Below are 27,319 nucleotides of genomic sequence, written 5' to 3'. Positions count from 1 at the left end.
AAATCACTCAGGTTGTAAATAGCAAAGCTGAAATTCGAACCCAGGTTTGGCTGTGTCTAAAGTTGCTTAACCAGTAAGCTCTTAATTGCTAAGCTCTTAACTACCATGCCAATGGTTCTCAGAATTTAGGGTGCATCATAATTACCTGGAGGGCTTGTTAAAACACAGGATTCTGGGCCCTTTCCCAAGAGTTCTGATTCAGCAGGTCTAGTTGAGGCTGAGAATTCCCATTTCCACCAAGCTCCCAGATGATGCTGATGATGCTTCTGGCTGAGAGCATCCACTTTGAGGACCACTGCACTATGCCACACTGCCTGCCTCTTCCCGGGTTGCACTGAATCGCAGCCAGCAGAAATGTGTTTCATATGGAGAGGAAGGACTTCAATTATGCATTATTACATGGCTCATTTTAAATGGGGTGTATTCCATACATTATGCAGTACAACTTTAAGGAGAAAATTATTATGCCCATAGAGTGGTACTGATTTCTAGGTTAAATTCAGGGTCGGGTCATTTTTATTGCATTTCTCTTTGTAGTCGTTTATGAAAACTGTTCTACCTTCTGGGTCATCACCTATGCAATAGGGACCTTAATGCCCATCTGAAAAAGGTAACACAACCACTTATTAATTAAGGTCTAAGTATCTGAGATTGGTTGCCTCCCTGATCTACTTATTTTCTTGCTTAAGATATCATGTGTTAGTTATCTCTTATTTTTAAGAAGTTTATGATTTTGACGTAATTTACATTTCTAAACTTAGGTAATGTAAGTTACTATAAAGGGACTAAGATAAGAATTAGTCCCTTTAAAAAGATTATCCCCCTTACTTGACCTGTCATCTCCCTATCTTTCTCCCCCATCCCTAACCACTAATCTATTGTCCATCCCAATAGTTATGTTGTTTCATGAATGCTACATAAATGGAATAATGCGGTATATAGTCTTTTGAGATTGGCTTTTTCACTTAGCATACTTTCCTTAAACATGTTGTATGTGTCAATAGTTCATTTTATTGCTGAGAAGTATTCTAGGCTATAGATGTACCACCGTTTGTTGACTCATTCACCCACTGAAGAACATTTGGATAGTTTCCAGTTTGGAGCTATTAAGAATAACACTGCTATGAACATTCATGGACAAGTTTCTGCGTGAAAATAAGTTTTCATTTCTCTGGGATAAATGCCCAAGAGTACAATTGCTGGGTCACATGCGAAGCCCATTTTTAGTTTTAGAAGAAACTGCTAAACTGTTTTCCGATGTGGCCGCACCATTTTACCTTCCCACCAGCAATATATTTTACCTTCCCACCAGCAATCTCTGCAGCCTCATCAGCACCTGTTATCATCTGTCCTTTTAATTATAGCCATGCTAGTAGGTGTAAAGTGTTATCTCATAGTTTTGATATGCATTTCCCTAATGACTAATGATGTTGAGTATCCTTTCATGTGCTTACTGGTATTTTACGTATTTTCTGTGGAACAATATCTATTCAAATCCTTTGCCTGTTTTAAAATTGGATTATTTGTCTTTTGATTCTTGAGTCATAAGAGTTCTTTATATATTCTGGATAAAAGTCCTTTATCAGATTTATGATTTGAAAATATTTTCTCCTTTCTGTGGGTTGTCTTTTCACTTTCTTGGTGGGAGCTGGTGGGAGAGGGGCACAGCCTTCTTGACTGTACTCACTGGGGGTCGAGCTTCCATAAGGCAGAGCTGGTAGGGGTCATGGCTCAAATGCCACAGACGCTCACTGTTCTTGCTGAGATTTGGTAGATTTTCTTGAACAAATGTTTTCCCATTTGTCATTATGCCCTTAGGACAATTTCCAGAAACTTTAAATGAATGTTTTTTTTATCATTTTTACCAGTCAAATTGTTGATTTGCTGTAGAGAGTGTCCACAGAGTTCCCTACTGGGTCGTTCTGGAGAGTCAGCCTTCCATAGTGTACTTTGTGATGCAGATACCCCCAGGAGATTTTACACCTTAAGTTCTCATCAGCCTTTTCTAGTTATCAGATGATTCTTTGGTAGGTCCAGCAACTAGGGGAAGATCTTCCCTGTACTACATCTGCAGGACTAGAACAGTGCCCGGAACATAGAATTTCTTGAAAGAATGACTGAATAAATGAGCTTAAGCATCCGGAAGGAGGTAGATGTGGGAGGTGTGAGATCATTGAAATGGAGAGGTGGGTCCACAGAAGAGCTCATTGGGAGGGTACCCAACACCTATGAGGCCCAAATAGAAAGATTGTCCCCTTCGCGGGGCATCATTACTTCTTCAGTTATAACACACTAGTGATTCCTAGGCTCACTGTCACTAGAGCCCAAAAGAGAGGCTGGTTCATGAGCTAAGCATGGTTAGAAATCTGAAAATCATTGTTTTAAGTTACATGTCTATGTGTTCTGTAGGTGTCTTTGTGTCTATATGAATACACATTAAACATACATTGTGTACATATGAGCAGATAGCCAAATACCAAATATATATACACACAATGGTTATGGAAACCTTTGGAGCAGTGGGATATTCTCAAAGGACATTCTTCTTTCTTACCTAAAAAATAACAAAGAATAATGGAATGTTCTAACGGTTGTTACTCATCTAGCCCAACTGGCTCGTTTTGCAGATGAGGAAACTGAGGCCCAGAAAGCTCATGAGTTTTGTTCCTAATCTCACAGCTAGCTAGTGGGCTGCTGATTCCTGTGACAATGCTTGTCCCTCATGTCCTGTTACCTGTCTGTGAATGAACGCAAGCTTCAATCGTGTAAGCTTTATTCGCTGCCTCAGCAAATACTCCTTCTGTACAAACACTTAGAAATCAACACCCTAGAATAACTGTCATTTGAATTTTTCAGTTTTCTGCCTTTCCTCTCCTTCTACTCCTTCCCTAAAGTAAATTCTGCAACTGGCAACTTTGAAACTTGTTACAAGCCAGAACCTTAATAGGGTTTTACATTTTTAGCAGCCTAATGATGAGGATGTTGGACCTTCTGTGCTAGTCCCTCAGGGGTTTCTATTCTGGGCACTTATTAAACTTTGCTGTAGTCTGAAGTATATTTGACCTTTTTATATTTAAAAAATTTCAGTTTAAACTTTATACGTATATTTGCGTGTGTGTACACATTCCCCTCTTCTCCATCAATTAGGTAGAGATTCAGACATTATCAACAGTTGAACTTGAAGACACTTGTCGATTATTTCCCTGTGTTTGGTGAGGAAAAGAGAAGCCAATACCATCATAATTTAATATTTTTTTATTTAGCTAAATTTGAGACCTCTGAAAAATCCTTTCTACTTTGAAGTCTCTTTTGCGGTTTAATTAATGCAGCAAGGGTTTTTATTTTACTCTCAATGGAGATAATCTTAATCCATTCACGGTGACCTTTTCTTGTGCAAATTAGTTGTACACGCTTGTTTAAGCAAATGGTCCTTTGCATGATGTCTCTTCTTAATGACAGGTTTATAATTGAAAATTGGCTTACTCCCATATGCCTAGTTTGTATGAGAATATAAAAATAGATGTGGACTTTAAAAATATAAATGTATATATCAGTATCCCAAAAGAGGAGGGAAGATTCCAGTGCCTTCAGGCTATGATTAAATTAGACTATTAGAGTCAGAAAATGCTGGTGACATATGCTACTGTCAAAGTCACACCTGTCTGCTGAGCATCGGAAACTCTTGAAAAATGAGAGTGATTTCATCTTAGCTCTGAGAATCTGGGCCCTCACAGGACACGAGCCATCTCTAGTTTCCCAAGTTTTCTTAAACTCGTAATGAACTTGAAACTGCGCGTTTAGGAATGTGTTTGTGGAAACACTTTTAAAGCGATAGCCTAAACAAAACGGAATGCTTGTCATCTTTCCTGCCCTTCACCAGCATAAAAAGACAGGTGACACTCACGTTCTGTTTTGCATTTTTTCAAGTGCAAAAGCAATGGAAGACCATTAAGTGGTATTTGAGTAAGAGAAACAATCATCTCTTTGCAGCCCAGTTTTCCACACCCCCTACTATTATTTTTTCTTTTGTTAGTCCTCTTTCCCCATTTCTTACGCTAGCTCCTTCTGTCTCAGCTCCTTTTTCCCCTGTTAAGTCACGTCAACCATTTTTATACAGGAGTATTTGTCTGGGGTAACTGAATGTTCTTGGTTAAATGTAGAAACTCCAGCTTGAAGGAGAAAATAAATGTTGTTTTTTGCTTGTAATGGAGGTTTCTTGAGTAGATTTTAATAGCATGGCTTTGTGGGGTGGGAAACAACAGTCTTAGTTTTGCTGAATGACATGACATTTAAAAAGAATAACTAGCAGTGATTTGTTTTTTAAACTTCTGGAGACAACACATTTCATCAAGACATAAAAATCTGATTTTGGAAGGAAAGGCTTGGCAAACCAAATTGTTACTGGGACCATCAGACTTGTCTTTTAGGTACAGTTTGCAAAGGACCCCAATTGCTTTGTCCAACCTGAAGGTTCACACTTCTTCTTCACGCAACAACCTCCCACCCCAAATTGGAAAAGTGAAAACTGCACGCCTGGTGTATTTCCTGAATTGCTCTGGGTAATTTCAGGCAGCTGTGCACCCCCAGCTGTTCATTCACCCCCCGAGTTCCTAATGGGTCTTCAATTGCTGATGGCTCCTCCTCTCCTTCTAGGTATGATTATCGGGAAATGCTGCACAATGCCACTTTCTGTCTGGTTCCTCGTGGTCGCAGGCTTGGGTCCTTCAGGTTCCTGGAGGCTCTGCAGGTAAGAGACCCTGAAACCCCTCCCAGAATAGGGCTGAGGACTGAAGTCAGACTGGGTGGGTTGAACCTTTCCTCTTCGCCTGGGATCTAAAGAGAATGTGTGGTTTGCCTTGAACAACTGAAATATGTTTTTGCAAGAAGATCTGCAACATTATTTTTTTTTGGCAGCATTTTTTATAAGTGGGGGATTGGGATTCCCTCCCTGCCTTCTGACATGAGAAAGGGACGATGGGTTCTTTAGGGACATGTTTGCAAACACAGGTCAGAGCTGAGTGCCAGCCAGGCAGCCTAGCGGGGCTTCTCCCAGAGATTCTGCCCTTCTTCTGGAAGCCAGTCTCAAGAGCAATGAAAATGGCTTATTGGTGGGACTTACCAAAAGCAAAATTGTCTGTCCTGTCCTCCCTCTCAGTCTTCACTCAGTTCCTCTAAATACTGAGAGTGATGCCCAACAGGGTGGTGCTACTCATTTGGCCCAGCTATTCGGAGGCTCTGTAGTTAGGGGACCGGCTGCAGCTCCAGGGCCTGCGCGGGAGTCTCTCCGCTCATTAACCTCACTCTGCAGAAATGCCTCCACCTGTTGAGACAGATGTCCACGTTTCCACCTGGAAGTTGCAACCAGCCTCCCTTGATTGTGAGAAAGCATGCTCTCAACCTCTCTCTTCCTCCACTTCTTGTCCCATGGCTGCTCTGTTCTTTCCTCCTCTGTTCTCTGCACCTTGCCTGAATCTGTGCTTTTGACATGGTGCTTCCTAACTTCCATCCTTCTGTCATGTCCTCTAGCAGAAGCGCTTCCTTCTCTTGAAAGTCTTTTCCGGTCTGTTCTGTGTGTTCTGTGAAGTGTACCTTCACTAATGTTCTTGTAGCCTCTTGGGATGTTGCGTGGAGCAAATTATCCTCTGGTTTGGATTATGAGTTATTTGGAACCAGAATTTTGTCATTAGCCTGGTGTTTATTGGCTGGTAGATCACCGTGCAGGTAGTAAATTGGTACAACAGTGGTTGGGATCCTTCCACACTGAAGGGAACACACTTCTGGTTCAGATGTTTGCACAGCAAGAGAAAGGTGAGCAGCCCTAATAGTGAAGTCCACAAAATGCTTTCTCAGGAATGCCAAGCCACATTCTGCTCTTTGTGGCTCATGACATCGGGGGAAACCACTTGCAAGGGGGCTTGAAGCAGTTACGTTGACAAAACTGTTTATTTTCACGGTTGGTTTTATGCTAGGATTTTGTTGGTGAATGATTTTCTTACATCAATAAAACTTCTCCAGTGAGGCCAATCTTCTCCATGAAAGTAAGGGTCAGCCAAACCATGAACTAGAATAGAAATGGGGTTTTAGCATTCTAGGGCAAGACTTGCAAATATTAAAACCTTGGCTGGATACGTACAGTCTTCATGTGGACTTGATAACTCATAAAAGCTTACTTCCCTTCTGGCCTAAGCAGTCAGATCCATGCAACTTAAGAAATGCCAGAATTTGAATTTATACAGATATCACCCTGATTGGAACGGTTCCTGATGCCACTTTCCTCACACTCATGAAGTCCCCTTTCTTTGCACAGGCTGCCTGTGTCCCTGTGATGCTCAGCAATGGATGGGAGTTGCCATTCTCTGAAGTGATTAATTGGAACCAAGCTGCCGTCATAGGCGATGAGAGATTGTTATTACAGGTAAGGGAGGGGCTGTGGCCTTCAACACATCAGTGGATTATTGCTGCCCCCGTCCAAACTTTCAAAGAAGATGAATCCAAAAGGTCAGCTCTATAAAAGAAATTTTATCAGGAGAAAATTGCCTGTGTCATGGTGAATATGAAGTCATTTAATATGACATTGTTCACTTTCCAACACAAAATCTGCCCTGGTCCACGGAATATATTCGGAAAAGGAGAAGTTGCAGGTAAAGGACATGAACTTTGGTGGTGAGAAAGAGGTGTATATCCATCCCCTTCAATATCTAGAATTTTTAGGAATGATACCAGAGAATTTTTGTACCATCCTGCCACTTCATATTCCTTTCCCTGGTTTCTCTATTTGCCTTGAGATTAATTTTCTGAAAGAGAGAGGTCTCTAGGGTTGATTCTTTTTTTTTAGGGTTGATTCTTATAATTAGTGTTATCATGGCTCAAATGATCCAGTCTGGGTGTCTGAGCGAGTGTTATCTTTAAGATGTATATTTAAAAGAGCAGCCTCTAAGGAAAAATGTTTTTTTTAAATCTATTGTTGGCCACTTGGATTTCTTTTTTTTAATGGTTTATTTTATTGTGGTAAGAACACTTATGAGATCTACTCTCTTAAATTTTGAAGGGTACAATACGTTATTGTTGACTATCGGTACAATGCTGTACAGCAGCTCTCCAGAGCTTGTTCATCTTGCTTAACTCAAACTTTATGCCTGTTGAGTAAGTCCTCATTTTCCCATTCTCCCAGCCCCTGGCAACCACGATTCCACTCATGTACCTCATGTAAGTGGAATCATGCAGCATTTGTCTTTCTGTGACTCGTTATTTCACTTAGCATAATCTCCTCAAGGTTCATCCATGTTGTCCTGTGTTGCAGAATTAAGACTGGATATTGTTGAAATGTCCATATTACCCAAAGTTGTCTACAGATTCAATACAATCCCTAGCAAAATCCCACTGTCATTTTTTACAGAAATAGAAATTTTAAACAATCCTAAAATTTATATGGAGCCACAGAAGACCCTGAATAACCAAGTCAATCTTGAGAAAGAACAAAGCTAGAGGCATCATACTTCCTGATTTCAAAATGTATTACGAAGCTACAGTCAACAAAACAGTACAGTACTGGCAAAAAGACAGACACATAGACCAATGGAACAGAATGGAGAGCCCAGAAATAAATTCACACATACATAGTCAACCAGTCCTTGACAAGGGTGCCTAATAAAAGTTTGAACTTCTCCAGGCTGCCTGGGTAGGGGGATACTTACAGAGAAATCCAAGGACAGAAATGGTCAGTCACTAAGGATTTCTAAAGCCCCTTTGTGCAATAATGATTTAGGATCAACATAAATTGCAATGCTCCTTTTTCTAAAATTATAGAATATTTTAATATTTATTTTTTATTGAGGTAACATTGGTTTATAACATTATATACATCAGATGTGCATCATTATATTTTTATATCATTGTATTTGTGTATAATTATATTATTATATTTTGACTTCTGTATAGACTACATCATGTTCACCACCAAAGGTCTAGTTTCCAGCCGTCACTGTACACATCACATGTACCTCTTTACCCCTTTCGCCCTCTCCCTATTCCCCTTCCACTCTGGTAACCACCAATCTGTTCTCTGTATAAAATTATGGAATACTTTAACGTTTTTTCTTTCATGGCATTGTGTACTTTATCTTGAACTGCCACAGATATTTGTAGAATAATATTTTTAATGTCCTTGCTTTTTTTGATATCCAGAAAATCGAGTTTCTAACTCTTGTTGATTCTGCTTCTGCGCTGCTGGCCAGTGTGCTAGCTAACTGGGGAAGTAAGGCGGCAATCTGTAAAGTAACAGGTGAAATATGTATAACTGACAGCCCTGTGGATTAGGCAGGCCAAGCCAACGCAGCTCCCAAAACATTGCTTCTGTCTGCTACTCAGGTCTGTGATCTCTGTGGCCCCTGGCACCTCAGAAGCAAAAGAGGAATCCATGATCTAGCAGAGTCCTCCGCATGCAGAGATGGGGTGTTCCTAAAACATTTGCTCATGAAAGGCCACCCAAAAGTGATACATGTGGTTCTTTTCCATGTTGCCATTTCTCTTCCTTTTATGATTTTTTAAAAATAATGCATGTTCATTAAAGGAAATTTGGGAAATAAAGGGAATAAAAAACATGAGCCATAATTTCTCCATGTACATACCAACGTTCCTGGGAGTTTGATGTGCACAAGTTGAGTCTGTCTTGGAGATGGAGAGCATTCCAGGAGGCTTAATTGTGGTTGTCCACCTTTTACCCTTTCACCAAAGTTGATGGCATTTCACCTTCTGAAGCAACTTTTTGGCTTGACTCGAAAGATTTTGTTTTTCATTCCACACCCATGCAGACTTGCTGGGATTTTCCTCTCTCATCTGCTGTCTGTCTTTGCACAGCTGCCTCCATATTGAACAGCGACTGCACTGTCGTTGACAGTGGTTTTAAAAGAGCTGGCACTGAGCCCAAATGTCTGCTCTGGGAGATGTTTTTGTTATGTTACAGTTTTTCATTTCCTGTTTTAGAACAACTCGGATGTTTTTATTTGCATATATTCTTGTCATCGTGTCACTAAGAGAGCTTAATGTTGCTTTCCTACGTCTATTTTGGTAGATTCCATTAGTTTTGGTACCATACATGACCTTTTATTAAGACTTCATTGAGTTCTGCAATTTTGAACAATCCAGCCAAATTGGAATTAATTTATCACTTTCCCGTACCTGTCTCTCAGGACAAGCAGATTAATAACCAATAGCCAAATGCCATGAAAACTTGGAACTCTGTCTTTTCGGTCAATTGGAATTATCTTCCAGAGCACTTTGCAGAGTGCCGTCAGACACTTAACATCATACGCCCAAACAGGTAGAATATATTTTAGTTGATGTAGTAACATCAAGATGTGGCTTATATAAGAGAGGGGAACGTGTTGGTAGGTTAATCTATGATATTCCCTTTCTCCTTTCATAAGCATAGCCTATTCTTTTTTCTGGAGATGGCATGGTGATGATAGCTTTCAGCATTTTTCTAATGAATTGGTTTCTTGTGACCATGATAAAAACAGTGAAGTCAACCTATATGACTCTTAGAAAATACCATTGACATTTAGAAGAGGGCATGATTATGAAAATTGAACAGGATAATTTTTTTCTAGGCTTGCTTTGGCAATCTAGGTAATTTTCTCAGGGAGTAAATAAAAATAAATTTTCTTTTACTACTCAGGGATCCATGATATGAATGGTTTCTCTACCTTCTCCAGGGGTATTTTCTTCCTATTTGACCTCGAGCTCTGGTTTCAGGCTGTTTGCCTGCCAGTGTTTCTCCTTCACCTGTTGCCTCCATGTTTCTTCAGTGTTGGGCATCCAGATACACACTTTGGGGCACAGATTTAGTATCTGCTTTAGGACATTGCCAAAGCAAGTGAGCTTGTCCTTATGTTCTTACTGTGAAGCAGTTTCATTCCGCCTTCTAAGAGTCGTCTTGATTCAAAAAATGTGCTACCACCTTCTTACCCTGCAGTAGAAATTCAGATGTAGTCTTAGTCACAATGCCATGGGTAACTTGGTTATTAAAGCAGCTCGAAGAGCATTCCTGGTTCAGCCTGGGCCCCCATGTCTCTCTGATTAGTTACACATAGGGAGGCAAGCATGCAGAAAGAGGTGAACACAAAAGGGCACTTGCTAATCACAAAGAATTTCCCCTAAGAGTGTAGACTCCATAAATGAAATAGACCTTGAACTCCAGGTGAAGATAGGGAGCAAACCCAGGAAACTCACCAGAAACCAGGAAGCACATTTCAGAGCTCCAGACCCAAGCAGGTTCACACGTAGACGTTACACAATTGGTCCAACTTTGAATATCATCACCCTTATATCAATAATAATAGTAGTAGTAATAATAATTGCTATATTAATTAAGCATCCCATGTTCTAGGTGCTGCTAAGCACTTATATGATCTTCATTATGACCTTAAGATGTTAGTACTGTATCCCCACTTTGTAAATGAGGAAATGGAATCTTTGAGAGATCGAGTCACTTGTCCAAGGAAGCAGAACTAGTAAATGGTGGAGCCAAGAATCCCACCTTGGTCTAACACTTGTGTCTTTGTGCTTAACCGTTAAGATATATTACTAGTAAAGATAATGATATCCCTATGGTGGCTTCAGATGGCCATGTTGAATTCAGCTCTTATTTCTTGAATAACAACTATATAAAAGCTACTCCCCCAGCCTACACATTTTAGTGTAGCAGGATAAGACATAGATCCCTCCTTTAATATTGTATAGCCTGGTAGAGAGCAGTGATGGCTAAACGTGTGATGTTTGACAGATTGAGTTAGATTGGGGTAAGGGCTGGAGCCAGAGAGAGAGGTCTGGGGAGCAGGAAAACTCTCGGGGTGAGGCAGGAGGGATGTGCACATAGAAATGACTAACCCCAGCTTCAGATTTAAGGGAGAGGCTCAGAGACATTCCCTAAAAAGCCCTTTTGTAGATAATGTGTGGTCCCTGGCATGGCATATCTTACAAGTGCTTGGGGCATGATGTCTTTCAGCCTTTCCCCAAGGTCTGTAGCTCTTTCTCTGTGAAATTTGATTCTCCATATGCAGGATTGAGAATCTGTGGGACGCTAAGAGGGGAAAACAGCAATTGCTACTATAAGAATACCCCAGGCAACTGATGAGCTGCTACCACATCTTAGAGGTGAACTCTAACTTTCATGCATTAAAAGTCATTAAAGCTGCTTCGCAGTAAGTGCTGTTTGTACCTGACACCTCTTACGGGCATTTCAACGTAGGGCTTGGTGGTTTTTAGTAGATCTGTGTGCTCCAAGCTGAATGCTACGAAGAATAAAAGCCTAACCCAAGTGAGTTATTTCTATCAAACGGCATCTCATTGTTTTCCAGTTACAGTTATGATGTGTTTCCCTTGTGTTACAGATTCCTTCTACAATCAGGTCTATTCATCAGGATAAAATCCTAGCACTTAGACAGCAGACACAATTCTTGTGGGAGGCTTATTTTTCTTCAGTTGAGAAGATTGTATTAACTACACTAGAGGTAAGTGAGACCACTTGGCTGTTGGTCTTGAACAATGGTCCTTTATGCACTTCTCTCAGCCTTTTGTTTTGCTGCTGGTGATGTATAATTGGTCTAATGGGGCAAAACTGAATTTTCAGTACTTGGATATGTCAGTTAAACCCCTTTTACCTGCTCTGCCATACCTAAGCAAATACTTCCATTCCTGACAAACTCCACAGAGGAAAATTGACGTGGAGAGAAATAATACTCCTTGACACAGAGATCGGCTCTGTCTTACATCATTTCAGGAACATGTGGCTAATGACAGCCCTCCTGTCATTCACACTCAGTGGCATCCTTTGAAGACATATTTCTAGAGCCCATTTAGAAAATAGATAGTGACCAAGTAGGGGAAAATCTTCTACCACTCTAAAAACATGACTAGTTTCCTGGACACCATAGTCCAATGGCATTGAGGGACAGCAAAATTAATTCTCAAGACATGTGCAACTCAACCAGCATTACTGTTGCAAGGATGAGTTAAGAAGGATATCCGGATTATACCTATCTGGTGCAGAAATTGTTAAAGTTTATGAAATCAGAAAATCTTCCAGGGAAAGAGGTGCCCATCTTCAAGTTGCTTTTTTAAGGCAAGAAGGAAAAAGGAAAGGGAGCATGGAGATCATTAAAACCTTTGGAAGTGGAGCAGATAGCAATGGCCTGAGGCTACAGCAAAGTAGCACAAAAAGCTAAGAAAAGATTTAGGAAACTGCACACTCATGAATTACAGGCTTGCAAGAAGGAGAGCAGAGGTGCTCTGGTGAAGCACAGCGTTGAGGTGATTCTGCATGTGCGCATGATGAGGTAGAGACATTTGTGGCCTCACTTCTGGAGTATTTGCTTTGGAAAAGTGATTACTGCTCCAAAAGCTAATCTAATTTGGAGCATACACTGAGAAGTCTGAGTAAAGCCAAGAAAACTGAAGTCACTGGGTTTTGTCCACATCGCAGTTTTCTTGACATCCTGGGTATCAGGGTCAATGCTGGCCATGCCCCAGGCCTACTGGGGCATTTACCTACCCCAAGCCTCACCTGGTCCTGCTCTCGCCTGGGGGCATGTTCTAGCTGGCCTGTCCTCTCATGAACAGTGCACATTGTTTTTATCCTGGAACTAAGTGAAAAGGGCTATTTAGGACCCAGACCCGCCAATGAAGGCAGCAGGATCTGAATGGCTTCCAAGGGCTTCCTTATTTCAAGCAAACTCCTCTTCCCCCTCCAAAAGCACTCTTCTCAATTAAAATTGATTGAGTTTTCACTTTTGTTCATAGCAGCAGATTTGAATGTGCAATAGAGTGAATATGTAACAGATTCTACACCTTTCTTTTCTTCCATCCTGTCCTCCCTCCAAGACCCTTCCTAGCTCTTCTTAAGGAAAGTTGAATGTCATTTTTTTTTTTTGCCTTTTGGAATGAGTGCTTTTTATCAGAGAAGTGTATATTCATTTTAGAAAATAATGGAAAATACTTAAAGCATAAAAATATAATATAATCTACCCATGCAAAATCGCTATTGATATATACACACACACACACACACACACACACAACACATCTATATTAGTTTTTTTCTAGGCAAATTTATAAATATGTTGTTATTTCTAATTTAAAAAGGAGTCTTTCTATACTTAGTCTATAACCTGTTTTTTCTGCTTAATAATATATTGTCAATATTTTCTCATGTTATTAGATTTTTTCTACAATTATTTTAATGACTATATAATATTCCATTTATGATATCACTTAATTTTCTTAAAGTAATCTCCACTTTGGGGATATTACTGTTGTTTCTGGTTTTTCATTTTTATTCCCGTCATCAAAGCAAATAGCCTGAGAGCCAAATTGTTGTGAGGGTTCAAGATTACTTCCTTAGGATAAATTCCTTGAATTCGAAGTCCTACTTCAAAGAATATGCCAAATATGATGATTTCTAATATAAATTGTCCATTTTCCTCCAATAGAATTGAACTAATTCATAATTCCTCCAACTTATATGACAGGACCTGTTAAGGTTTTTTTTTCTCTTTCACCAGTATTGAGCATGATGTCTTTTAAATGATAAATCCTTATTTTCTTATTTTATATTGCTTAGGATATTAGTATGAATGAATATTTTTCATATATTTCTTGCTTCCGCAACTCACAAAGAAAGAAATAGAAATGGCCACAGTGTTGTCACGCTTTTTGTCATAAATTTTTAAGAGCTTATTATGTTAAAAATATTATCCCTTTGACTCACTTATTGCAAATATTTTCCCTCAATTTCTGGTATGCTTTTCAATTTTGTTTAGATTGTGCAATCTTTTCATCTGTGTAGAAACGACTTTTCGACCCATAATTTTATTCATACACACACATTTACTTAGATTTTTCTAGTACTTTCATGGTTAATTTTCTCATTTAGCTATTTAATCCAGTTTACTTTTATATATAATCTGTGTTGAAAAATCTAAACCTTTTTTTTTTGACAAATTGTTGTGTAGTTGTCCCAAAACATTTCATAGGTTTTTCTTTCCTGACTGTTTTCACATGCCACTTTTATGCATCTTAGGGTCTGTTTCTGATCTTTTAATCCTGCATTATTGGTTGTCTACTTTAATATACCCAGACCACATGTTTTCTTTTATTTTACCCTGTACACCAACCTTTCATGAACCTCTATCATTTAACCAATCTGCTATTGTTGACTATTACTGTTGTTTCTAATTATTTGTCATAGATATAGAAATAGAAGTCCTTATCTAAGTGATGATTTCCTACATGAAGCTTAGACAATGTTTCTATTTCTTTAGGATACAGTCTTTGAACTGGGATTACTCAGCCAAACGGTCTAGGCATTTCTAAGGCTCATGATATGTATCGCCAAATTACTCTTCAAAAGGGTGTATCAGTCTAGACTCGCACAAGCTGTCTGGGGGAGACCCTGTCTTGCTGCATTCTTGTCAGCCTTAAGGATCATAATTAAAACACACACATACACAACTTTACTAATTTGCCGGGTGAAAGATAGTATCTCATTAATTACATTTCTTTTGAGTGTGGTTTGTTGCACAGATCTGGTCTCTTGCTTGTTAAGTTAGCAGTGCTCAATTACCCTGTAATAACAGTTGGATGTGTTGTATTCATCAGAATAGGATCTTAAATCAAGCTGTTTTCATCGCTCTGCCTGGAAAGGCCTTCCTCCCCTCAGATTTAAGATATTCAATTCTTTAGTGACACAGTTGTTTGGAAAACACTACAAACCATATACTCCATTCAAATTTATAGCAACTGTCAAATCTCCTTTATATAGTTTCAAGATTGGATTGTACCAATTTGACCTCTCAACCCGATTGCATGAGAGATACCATCCAGTTTCCCTTTTTAATTCAGAACTCAGATTACCCCAGAATTCAACATAAATAAAAAAACAGAGAAAATGGCAGAAAATGCCATCAACATACACAAATAAACAAAGCCAATGTGTTTATAAGAACGATTTAAATATCACATCTCAAAAACACGCACTTAACGAGATGATATAGGTCATTCAGTCCCTGCTGGTGCTCCTAAGACATGAAGACAATTCAGAATTACCCTTCAACAACGTAAATTTGAGGATCCCTTGCTTTTGGGATGCTCTACACTCACACTCTTTCTTCCTTACTTGCCAGATTCTAGGCCATGGCAGGGGCTTACTTGGTCTTTGGAGATTATGAGCCTTAGAGTTGTAGGGCATGCTTAGACACAATTGAAAACAGGATGCCTCATCCTTCTCTCCAATGCCAGGGTCAGGTATTGGTACATTCCATTGTGGTACACTCTATCATATTTGGGATTCACCTAGTATTTCCAATCTGATTGAGATTTCCTAATTCTGCATCTTGAAGTTAAAGAACTATTTAATAAGAGCTACGCTCTTTGGAGCTTAGTTTTTTTGTGCAAATAGAGAAGTAATGATAGGACGGTGATAAAACACTGCAAAGACAGTGTTCCTTCATGGATTCCATTATTTGTCAGAATATTGCACGACAGTAACCTGGCACTGAGGATTGAACCATAGGAGCTCAGTCAGAATCAAGGTGAGCAAAAGAAAAGTGTGTGAGATTGTAATAATATATGAAAACAGCTAATGATAGCTTGGAAAGCACATTTTTCGTGGAGTTTTATGAAGTATTCATTCTCCATTTTTCTCTTCAGTTATTTAACCATGCACACTCAAACCATGATATTGCTGATGCTGTTGTACAATGAAATTTTAAAATCAATGAGATAATGGAAATAGAAAATTGCTTTTCCTTGAAACAAAGTGGCATATGGTGGCACTGCATGTATTAGGCAACATTGCATTGGTCTAAAGACCAAGTCAGGGCCACATACAATGACTATAACCAATAGTCCATTATTTAAAAAACGGATGGCACAGAAAAAAGAAAAATAAGGAGGGATTCTTCCCTTTGAATTTCACGTTAAGAAATATTATCCTTATTAAGGATTCTTTTTGGAGCAATAATGAAAAAAATCTTGTATTATGTGTGTGCATGTGTTTGTGTGTATGTATTGATTTTCTTTATAGCCAAAGAAGTGTCCAACCTCTAAATGTAATGTCTTGTTCTACAACAATAAAGAGTGAGCACTAAGTGCCCTGAAAGGATCATGGGAGCTGTTCAGGGTAGCAATAGGCAGAATTGGACGTTAGAAGAGGGACAAAATGACCTTTCTGTCTGGTGGAATGAGATCCATACTCTTTCAAACTTTTGAGAAGACAAGTTGTTATAAACCTTTTAAAAAGATATTTGGTGGGGGCCAGTCCCATGGCCGAGTGGTTAAAGTTCTGCACACTCTGCTTTGGTGGCCCAGGTTCACAGGTTTGGATCCTGGGCACAGACCTGCTCCACTCATCAGCCATGCTGTGGAGGCATCCCACATACAAAATAGAGGAGGATTGGCACAGATGTTAGCTCAGGGCTAATCTTCCTCAAGCAAAAAAAGAGAAAGATTGGCAATGGATGTTACCTCAGGGCAAATCTTTCTCACCAAAAAGAAAAAAAACAACACATTTGGCAATACATATGAACAGCCTTAAAAGTGTTCATACTCTTTGACAAAGTCCTAAAGAATCAATCCTAAATGTGGAAAAATTTTATTCATGAGTATGTTCATTGCTTTGCATGGAAAAAATTGCACTATTGTTGCTCATTTAGGATAAGTAAACTCTGAATGCTATTAATAACATGGGAAGATATCTATAATATATATTATCTATGATATTATAGCAGTGAAAAAAGGGAAAAATATATGCCTAGAAAATGAATACAGAAACGAGATTTTTTTCACAGACAAGAAAATCAAGTCTTAAAAACTATGAAAACTTAGGCAGTTGTTCCTAACAAATTCTGAGAGGCTGTTATAATTAATGTGATATTTCATTGTTTCGTTACCAATGAGGAAAGGGAGACATAAAAGTGGCAAACTGCTTGACCCAGGTTAAAATCTACATTTGCAATTGCTCTTATACCTTTGCTGATATCTTCCTGTCAAGATCCGTTTGAAGAGAGTATAAAATGCTTATTGGTATTTCAGAGTACTGTAACTTACCATATCCTTGAATTCGAAAAGATAACAATGTTGTGATACTGAACCAGAAGGAGTCTATGACAATGAGAAGCATACCACCCAGAAACCCAAAGTGAACGGTGGCCCATTTTGTAACATTTCTGAGTTCCATGTCATTTGTATGTGGGTCGGATTTATGATGCTATCTATTGTCAATTTATTCTATGTCTTGATACCAAACTTATTTAAGTGACCACATACTGGAACCTACATAAATTTGGAAAGCAAAAAGAGAGAATCTAAGTGAAAAACTATCAAAGAAAATAAGTAGACAGTAGATTTGGAAGGTGCAAATAATAAAAGCTGGGATAAATGGTGTCTGAATTGAAATTCCTAGCCATGTAAAACCTTTTCACAACCATGACAATTTTCTCATAATTAATGCCTGGATAGCAGCATTTTAATACATCTCTGTTGTACCACAAGGAGTAAACATTAACATTTTAGCTAGATTCCTAAAATCTCTACCAAATTAGAAACCTCTGCCCAGCCATATAAAATTAGCAGTTTCGATCTGGGGGACAGATAAAATGCAGAGATCATTGAACTAAGATATTTGAGTTCTTCTGAATTTCCTCCTTGCCTCCTTTCTTCTCTCTCATTAAGAAATATAAACATGATAAGGTTTGCAAAGATAAATGTAGCTCACTTTATTACTCGTCTAGTCTCCATGTGGGATGAGATGAGAGTGTTAATAACCTTAGCAAATAATAAAACTCCATTTAAAATAGTCTGTACTTAAAATCACATTGCATTAAATGGGGACCTGGAAAATGATGATTTAGCTCTTTAATCTCTTTACGTATGCAGGCTTTTTCTTTTTTTTAGGTACAGGGAAAAAAACCATTGCTAAAAACATGAAATTCTGTATCAAGTTAATTATTTGCCAAATCATATCTTAATGAGTGGATGGTCTAATTACAGGAGTTTGAAAGTCACAGAGAGAAATCTGTACAGTGAACTAATCATATTCATCTGACAAATGATTCAGGATGGGAAAATGTTTGACTCTAAATGTAGAATTTAATGATCTGCAAGGTCCCAAAGTCCAAAGAAACTAATGAACTAGCCTGGTTATTAATAGTCTTCCTAAGCCATAGTTCTTGTCTTGTTATGTAGGATGTTTTGAACAATTGTTAACTCACTACTTTTTGAGATGAAATATAGAAAACTTTGGCTAACCAATCCCCAAAGTCCTACCACTGACTTTGAAAGGAACTATGACAAGCATATAAATCTGTCTCCCGAATTAGAGAAACAGATCAAAACCTCAACACCTTCTAGAATGTGTCATGCCTTCAATATGCTGCCAGCTCAGGGTCCACATGGACATCTCTGTACAATGAGAACAGATCTTCCCAATGTGGATCTAGAACCACTGCTAGATGCTCACCCGTCAAGGAAACTGGTCCACACACTCTACCGTGAAATCAACATGGACTTATTATTATGAAAAGATAAGATAGAATTTATGGTTAAACTGAAGTTTCGTTAGGAAATTTGATTAGCTCTAATTCGTCTCTTTCTCTGTCTCACGCTTTTCCATTGCTCTGTTACTCTCTTTGTGTCTCACACATTTTTATCAGTGAGGAATTGGGGGTAGAGTCACTACTTTGAGTGTCATTATCCCTCCAATTTGGACTGAGCATGATCCTTGTCAAATACCATCAGGGTCTCATCCTCACCATGTGTTACATTTTTGTTTTCCAGATTATTCAGGACAGAATATTCAAGCACATATCACGTAACAGTTTAATATGGAACAAACATCCTGGAGGATTGTTCGTACTACCACAGTATTCATCTTATCTGGGAGATTTTCCTTACTACTATGCTAATTTAGGTAAGTGAGCTCCTTCCGGGGAGCTACCCTTTTTTACTCTCCAGATCTTGTCCATAATTAAGGTCCCTTGATTTTTCTATTCTATAGCAGGGTGTTCCTAACAGCCTGCATTGGAGATTGCTTTCTAGAGCCCTGTCATAAACGGTGTATCAAGGTCAGGAATTATAAATCCAGCAGAGCATTGAAAACTGGAAAAACTTCCTTCTTATCTGAACAGCTACACTTTATATATAGTAGAGTTATTTCTTTTTGAGAAATAGGCTTCCCAAATTCTGGATCATTTTGAACATGAGAATGGGTTGGCTGTGGTTTTAAGTCACATCATAGATAAAATGGAGCTACAAGATCTCTAATTTTTTATATTTTTCCACAATCCCAACTTCTCTATCTTGTACCAAAGAAAAACTGAATTAATAAAGGGAAAGGTGAAAGATTTAAGAATATATGACAAGGGACAAATTTATCACTCGTTCAACATTTCTTGTGCTCCTCTTATGTGCTATGTTAGCACCATGCTAGGTGGTAGAAATAAAAAGTCACGTGAGATACGGTCTCCACTCTCAAGCAGAGGTTCCAGTTGACATGGCAAGAAGACTCTAGACTTTCCACCCAATGCTGATAGTCTCCAATAACTTCTTCACCCTTTTTTGAGTTGTACATATTTAGCTGATAAGATGAAACTTAAAGAAATTCAGATTCATGGCCTGAAGTATCAACCACTGGTCAAGAACCCTTTAATCCAAACCAAACGTGTTATGAGGACCATATCAAAATCAGTGAACGGTCCGCACTGGGTTCACTAAATACATTTAGAATTTAGTAATTTTCAGAGTAAGGCAGTATTTGATACAATTTCTATGTATTTTTTAAAGAGTATTAAGATTTTTGGAGTTAGCACATTAGAAGTGTGTAAATGATGCTTCTTAAACTATTACAGGAAAATCTAACAGCAGTGACTTGTCTTCACTGTTAAAAAGGGAGCCCCACCATCGTACTTATTATTCTTACTTGACAAAATCTTGAATGTGTGTCTAGATAGCGGGAAAGTTAGCTTCTTTCTAACATGCAATTAAAGTACTAATTGGATGATATAATTTTCTCTGCAAAACATTTGTGTAATTCTTTAATGTATATTGTCTGATTCTTACCTCTGTCCCGTTAATGTCAAAGCTCACCTTGAATGTCCCTGCCGTCTCCTGTTTGGATTTAAGCTACTAAAATGCAAAATTAGTGGGTCCAAACTAATGAAATTTGAAAAGGCTTTTTAAGCTGGCTCCAAATTCTTAGTGAGTTCTTATGGGAAAGCTCATCTGAGGGAGAAACCCTCTCCTTCTTTCTCTTTGGTGACGGGGGTTGTTTTGCACGTTTATGACACCTTTCTGCGTAGGACTTCAGAGCACACAGTTGGCAGAAGCCTGCCTCACATACTTTTTCTCTCAATGACGTCACTGCTCCTGAAAGAAGAGGTTCTTGGGAGTATAGAGGCTTCCTCTTCAAGTTGATGAAGACGATGATGATGGTGGTGGTGGTGGTGGTGCTGATAACAGCGAACTCATATGGAGCACTTATTATTTGCTAGGTCCTGTTCAAAGTGCTTTGCGTGCATTAAGTCCTTTAATTGAATTCTGTTACCCTGCAAGTTTGCTACTGTGACTATCAGCTCCATTTCATGGCTTTGGAAACACAGAGTTAAGTAATTTTTCCAAGATCCCACCACCACTAAGTGGTAAAACTGGGACTCAAACCTACGCAGTCTTGCTCTGGATGCTGTTCTTTTAACCTTTACCACTTGCCAGTTATTATGTGAAATAGTGCTGATCAGGCAAAACCCTCTTAACTACATAATTACGAAGAAGACATATGCAAACACCCTGGGAGAGAGCGCATTTACTTAAACCTAACATCCTGAGATGTGAGTGACTGGAGTAGACTTTTCTTGAGTTGAGAGTGATGAGTGGTGTGTGTGTGTGTGTATTTACACTGTGGGTACCTAAAAAGCAGAAGGGAGATCAAAGATACATCCCCAAGGGAGGAAAAGGATATCAAAGTAAGAACCTGGAAATGGACGTTGAGCTGTAAATTATCGAAGTCTCTAGACGAAGGCAGCAGTTAACTAGCAGCTTTTCACCTTGTTTTTGTTCTGTCAGGACATCAGAGGCGAAGGGAAAATATGCTAGACGGGAGCATCAGCTCCAGGGTGAGGCAATGGAGCAAGGAGGAGTAATTTTCTAAGTCTTGTTTTTCACTGCTTCATTAGGCTCCTCTCCCCTTTCTGTTTCAGGTTTAAAGCCCCCTTCCAAATTCACTGCAGTCATCCATGCAGTGACCCCGCTGGTCTCTCAGTCCCAGCCAGTGTTGAAACTTCTCGTGGCTGCAGCCAAATCCCAGTACTGTGCCCAGGTGAGTGGGGGGTGGCCAGAGCCGCACCTGCCTCCTCCAGCTCAGTGGACCTGAGATTCCCACTCCTTACCTGCTACACGCTTCACTCCCTGGGACCCATCTACCGTCATGCCCCGTTACTCCCCTTTCATTTGTCATGCCTTGTTACACCCTTTTCATCAACTTAGAGGTTCTTAGAAGTAAAATCGGGCGCAGATAAGGGGTGGGTTACAAAGAGATCTTTGCACTGGGGTAGGTTAAAAATACATATATTCTCCAACACATTCTTTAAAGGATTTATAGTGCATTATTTTGTTTTTAAATGTTAGAGTTATAAAGTAACATCAGAAATGCCCCTGGGAGGACCTAGAAAACTAAGTTTCAATAGAAGAAACAATCTTGGTGGTGTCAAGAGGCATCAGCTTTTCTTTCACAGCCGCCATGCCTAATTATAAAATTGATAGCAGAAGATTATATCTATGGTAACATATTTTCCAAATCGGTGTCACTTCCATACTCTTAACAGTGGTTTTTCTGATTTGTAAATTAGTTTCTATAAGGTTTACAAACAAGGAAAGAAATAATGCGGAAGTATGCATTTTTGAAATAAACTTATTTATCGGAAATAATAAAGTCACAAATTCAGCAGCTATTCTGGATAATTCAAAACATGAGCTCATGCTAGTTCTATCTTGAATTCTCTTTTTCTCCCACATTGCCTGGTGTAGCGCAGTTCATAGCAGATGTTCAGATGTTCGATATACATTTTTATTTAATTTGATCAGTGTTGTTATCTCACTCATCATCATAAGGTATCAGAATTTAGGACACTACTTTATTAAGATCCAGCAACCCTGAAATAACTTCTTTTCTCCCCAGCTTTCTCCTACCCCCTTGACGTAATTTTTTAGCTTACTCTTTTTGTCCTCTGTCTCTAGTTGTTGAAGTGATCAGATTCTGAAGATTGTGTGGGGTGGACTCACTTTAAAATTCAGTTTTGATGTCTGCCATTCTGCTGTGCTTAATCTCCATCTTCTCTGAGGGAAGAAACATTGGGTTGGAGGCCCCTATCAATCCAGCCTTACCAGACCATCTAATGATCCCCTGTCCCTTTCAGATCATAGTTCTATGGAATTGTGACAAGCCCCTACCAGCCAAACACCGCTGGCCTGCCACTGCTGTGCCTGTCATCGTCATTGAAGGAGAAAACAAGGTAGGACTTGAAGGGGACCTAAATATAGAATGACTGCAGAATCTTCATTTTTCCATAGGGCACAACATGGGGTGTTGGCTCTAGTTGTCTTTCTCCTGCTCATGGAAGCTGCTAGCCCTGGACTGTATTTTCTAAAACTGTGCCTCTCTCTGAAGGTTCTCAGCTTTGTCAGCCATAGGCTTTCAGATCAGGGAAATCAGAGTCCCAACACTAACTTTTAGGAGATTTGTGACCCTGTATATACTTTCCTCCTCTGAGCTTCAGTTTCCTCATCTCCAAAGTGGAAACAATGATACATACCTCATAGGGTTGCTAGTAGGATTAAATGAGTTCGGGGGCTGGCAACAGTGGTCTTTCCATAAATGATGAGGATGAAGATGAGGCTGGTGATGGTGGTGTGATGCATGGAGTTTGCTTAGCTGATTAATCTGAATTAGTTGTGTCTTTCAGGCTAGTAGTTCATCCTCACATTTATCTTAAAAAGGATATTTTCACCTTAATTTTGTTTGGGTATCTCCATCAGAGATTCTCATGAGTGCTGCCTCACCAGCCCCCTGCTTCCATTCCCCAATTCATTTTGCCTAGAACTGAATGATCTTCTTAATCGTCTCATGGCCCTTCAGCGAATCTGTTTACCAATCCCTTAAATTGGCACTTGAGTCCCTGTTTAATCTGGCCTTAGCTGGCCTTCCCAATCTTCTCTCTCATTGCTTTCCACTCCAGACCCTGTCCTCTGACCAAATTTAATCAGTCACAGTTATCTGACTTGTACTGTGTCCCTTCCCTCCTCTGATTTTTGTCTTTCCCATTTGCTGTATGTCTTGACCACCCGTGCTCACCTTTTTGTCTCTGTTCTCAAACTTCCCATACCTTCTTTAAGCCCCCGTTCACATACTACCTCCTCTTTGAAATGTCTTCTACTTTTGGAAGCCAGAGGTGAGTTCTGTTTTCTCTAGCTTCTGCTTGTTGCTTTCTTGTAGATCTTATCCATTGTGAAGAAATCAGTTGCTACTAAATGAAACTGAGATTGGCAAAGCCATGTCATCTAAGAGACTTCTTTTGTCAGTCCCCAGGGAGTTAGGTCATGAGAGGTTGTCTCACACTAAGTAAAACATCTTTGAGCCCAAACAAAAAGTATCAATTGATTAGGTTGAACCTTTTGAAGTCATCATTTGTCTTGCTAAAAGTGGCAATTTCATAGGGTTCAATATGGTGCAATGAGAATTGCAACTGTCACGTGGACAAGATAATCAGTGTGTTATCTAGTCAGTTCCAATGTATGAGTGTCTACAATGTGCTGGGCACTGTGCAACGTGTCGGAACACAGTAGGGAATATGACAACTACAGTGATGGCCTTCTTACAGCTGGAGTCAAGCAACATGGTTATATCAGAGAGCTGCGTAAGCTTTTGATGAGAAAAGGTGGGAATTAGAATAATCACATGCCTCCAGGCATCAATCTTACTTACCCTTATGAACCCATCTCACCACAGGTATGGTTTCACAAAAGGGACTGGCACACAAAAATCTCCTGCCTATAGCCCCTTACATCTGTCTCCCCAATTCCAATGCCTATGGCCCTGACAATGCTCAGATGGATGCTGTTAACTTTGAACTTTGAGATTCTTTGATTTTTCTGCTTCATAGGTGACTAGATCTCCTTCTAGGAGATAAGTCTTTCTTTGAATATGTTGGGATATTCAAAAAGCATAGAGTCTGATTGACTCACTGGGAGGCATTCTAACTTCTGTATTTAGTATTGCATTTTTATGCACAGACTCATTGATTTTATATTTTTACCCTCAGCAAGTAGACCCAGTTTCTTTATTTCCAAGATGATGATGATAACAATCATATCTTTCACGTGGGCTTTATCGGATGTGTGTTATAAGATATCTCAGATTCTCCCAGCCATATGTATCACCAGGCTTCTGGCCATTTGTTCTGTCCTAGCCTCCACCTCGGCCACTGATTCCAGTGCGCCACGTGGTTCCTTTTCCCTCACTCTTACTGCCCTGGGATTGCCTTGCCTAGTAAAGCATTTACTCTTAAGTCTTTCTTCAGACTCTGTATTCTAGGGACCCTGGGCTAAGACTTGGGCCCATAGTGAGGATCAAATGAGTTACTGCAGAACAGCTGCTTAGCCCTGTGCCTCTTGTACAGCAAGGGTTCAATAAAGTCCACTGCTCTTCTGGGAGCCATTGTAATGTTTATGATTTGCGTTCTGGGCTCTAGAGTCAGACTTACTTTTGTGTGCCCTAAGGCAAGTTATTTAACTCTCCGTGCCTCAATCCTCCCTTCAGTAAATGGAAGCAGTCATAATACCTAACTTATAGAGTAGCTAAAAGGATCAAACGATATAATACTATACATGTAAATGTACTTAGAAGTGTGGCTGCACATGGTAGCTGCTTGATAAATGTTAACTCTTGTTGTGCTCGTTATAATTTCTTATCTTCCCCATTAGGCAGTAAACTTCTTGAGTCTTGGTCATTTTCTAGTCATGTGTGTTAATTCTAGAAGGGACTGGGCTGGTACATGGTAGCTAAATATTTCTTAGATGAACTAACGAGGAGAACCCAAATCACTCAGGATTGACTGTGTACTCATTGATTCCTTTCATGCTAATCCATTCCATTTTTGCCGTGTAGCTGTGGCAAGGTATTTGAAAGAGAGCTTCTAGTTTCTACACCATAATTTGGAAGTGGCTGGCTTATGGGCTCTTAACCTCTGTGAATAAAGCAGGTTCAGAAAAAGGAAATGGATCCTTTTAAAACCAGTGGTTGGGTCCATGATGGGGAAGAAACCATATGTCCTCTTCATTCCCCATTTTAAATCTCCATGTCTAGCCCTGAATTTAAAATTGATGTGTTTGCAGCTTTGGCTGAGAAATTCTATCTTGAATTTATAGGCCTTGTCTTTGCAGCTCTCCCCTGTAGGCTTAACAAGGAAAGGTCAGGGCATTGCTAAGCTGGCAGCTAATGGTTTCTGTGTTAGTCGGTGGACATGTAAACAGCATCAGGAGAATTGCTTCAGGCTGAGATTTCCGAGCACTGTGGATGTGGGGTTGCTGATCGCTTTGTATTTTATTTTATTTTGAAAGCCTGAGAAAGAAAAAAAAACGCTTGACCCAGTTGACAGATGTGTAAGAACAGACCCTGGAGCCATTTATGCTGCAGATACATCCCTTGAGCTCCCAGAGATGGGTTAGAGTGGACGCTTCTGTCGTTTAATGTCATATGCCCTCCAGTAGCTTCACATGCATATAAACCGAATCTGAGACGAAGCTTACCAATGAGTTGGCTTCTTGATGTAAATATAGCTTGGGCTTCTTTGGGGCCGTGGGGTAGGGGGGATTCAAATTTGTGGACAGCATACCCTTGGCAGCCAGGTTAAGTGTCACCCTTTGTTCTTTGTCTCCAGTAACCAACTGCTTCATTCCCTGGCCTTTGTGTCTTGAGAATTGATGGCAATTGTGTCCTTTCTCTTGGTCTCCAAGTGTGAATTTAGAGAGGGTGTCACAACTGTTACTATAACTTCCAGAAGAAGGTGGTGAATGTGAGATTGCTGTATGTGCCCCAAATTCACTTTTGAGGTCCTTTTCAAACCTGAGACAGGAACAGCATAGTCGCTGAGGTGCTCTATAGAACCACACCATCTGAGGTGAAAGGCTGGTGGGTCCATCTTGAGCAGGACACTTAACCTCTCTGTGCTTTAGTTTTTTCACCTCTCAAATGAGGGTGTCATAAAGATGAAGCAAGATGTTGTACATGAAGAACTCGGAACATTTCCTGGCACCTAGTAAATCTTTAAAAAATATTAGTTATTCTAATATCGTCATTCTCATGGTTAATTGTTCTATGGTACATTCAAAACAAAGGCTTATGCTGTGACCGTCACAGAGCAGTCTCTCCAGTGTCGCTTTTTCTAACTGATCTCCTTGTCCCCAAAGCCCTCACCGTTCACACACACACACACACACACACATACATACACATACCTTACCATGCCTTATCCTGGAGTTGCCCATACTTTATTCATATACTATCGGCACAATTGTCCTAAACCCATGGACCACATGTGCAATTGTTTATTTACTATATCTCTTTAAATAAGCTTACTTTACATTTTAATAGAATTATTTTTAAATCACTACAACTTTTTATTGCTAAAGCTACTAATAGGTACATATATTTTTTTCTAATCTGTGCTAAAATAAATAAATAGGAGAATTTTTAAGTGTGTGTCTGCACACCTCCTACAATGACCTGGCGTTTCAGTGGTGTGTGTCCCAACTTGGACTCACTGCTCCACCCATCTGCTCTTTCCTGGCCTCAGAGTGCTGGGTCTCTCCTCTGTGCCTTTGCATCCACTGAGCCCTCTGACGGTTATGCCTCATTTCTATTTGTACCTGGTGAGTTCCTGTCCATCGAGGTCCTGCTTGTCACTGCCATGAGCCCTTCACCTGCTCTTCCCAGCAGCTGCTTGCTGCATCCTCTGAATCCTGGCATTTTGCGTATCCAGCTGGCACTGATCACCTGCATATGGGTCTCTCCGCAGACTATGAACTCCTCCAAGACAAAGAACGTCTCTCATTTACCTTTGTACTCCCTTTCACTAGCAAGGTGTCTGTATACAGTAGGTGCCCAGTAATTGTGGAACAAATGAATCTGCACTGATGGGATAAGGAAGTCTTTAATGAGGAGTGACATGAGGGTAGAACATTCTTTCTGAAAGTGAGGATGGGGAATTTTCCTGAAAAC

At 39.7% G+C, this 27,319-nt stretch overlaps 1 protein-coding gene across 1 annotated transcript in view; it reads left to right on the top strand.

Moving 5' to 3' along the window:
• EXT1 (exostosin glycosyltransferase 1) overlaps window positions 1–27,319 on the top strand; it is a 271,026-nt gene that overhangs the window by 231,096 nt on the left and 12,611 nt on the right. Inside the window, exons 3-8 of the mRNA XM_070631922.1 lie at window positions 4,654–4,747; window positions 6,308–6,415; window positions 11,391–11,510; window positions 18,832–18,964; window positions 21,246–21,364; window positions 22,461–22,556. Of these exons, the coding sequence (XP_070488023.1) occupies window positions 4,654–4,747; window positions 6,308–6,415; window positions 11,391–11,510; window positions 18,832–18,964; window positions 21,246–21,364; window positions 22,461–22,556 (670 nt within the window). The remainder of the gene's footprint in view (window positions 1–4,653; window positions 4,748–6,307; window positions 6,416–11,390; window positions 11,511–18,831; window positions 18,965–21,245; window positions 21,365–22,460; window positions 22,557–27,319) is intronic.

This window comes from Equus przewalskii, chromosome 8 (genome assembly GCF_037783145.1).
Source record: "Equus przewalskii isolate Varuska chromosome 8, EquPr2, whole genome shotgun sequence".
Lineage (NCBI taxonomy): Eukaryota > Metazoa > Chordata > Mammalia > Perissodactyla > Equidae > Equus > Equus przewalskii.
Note: the sequence above shows the minus strand (reverse complement) of the source record. Positions and strands in the feature narration are given on the sequence as shown.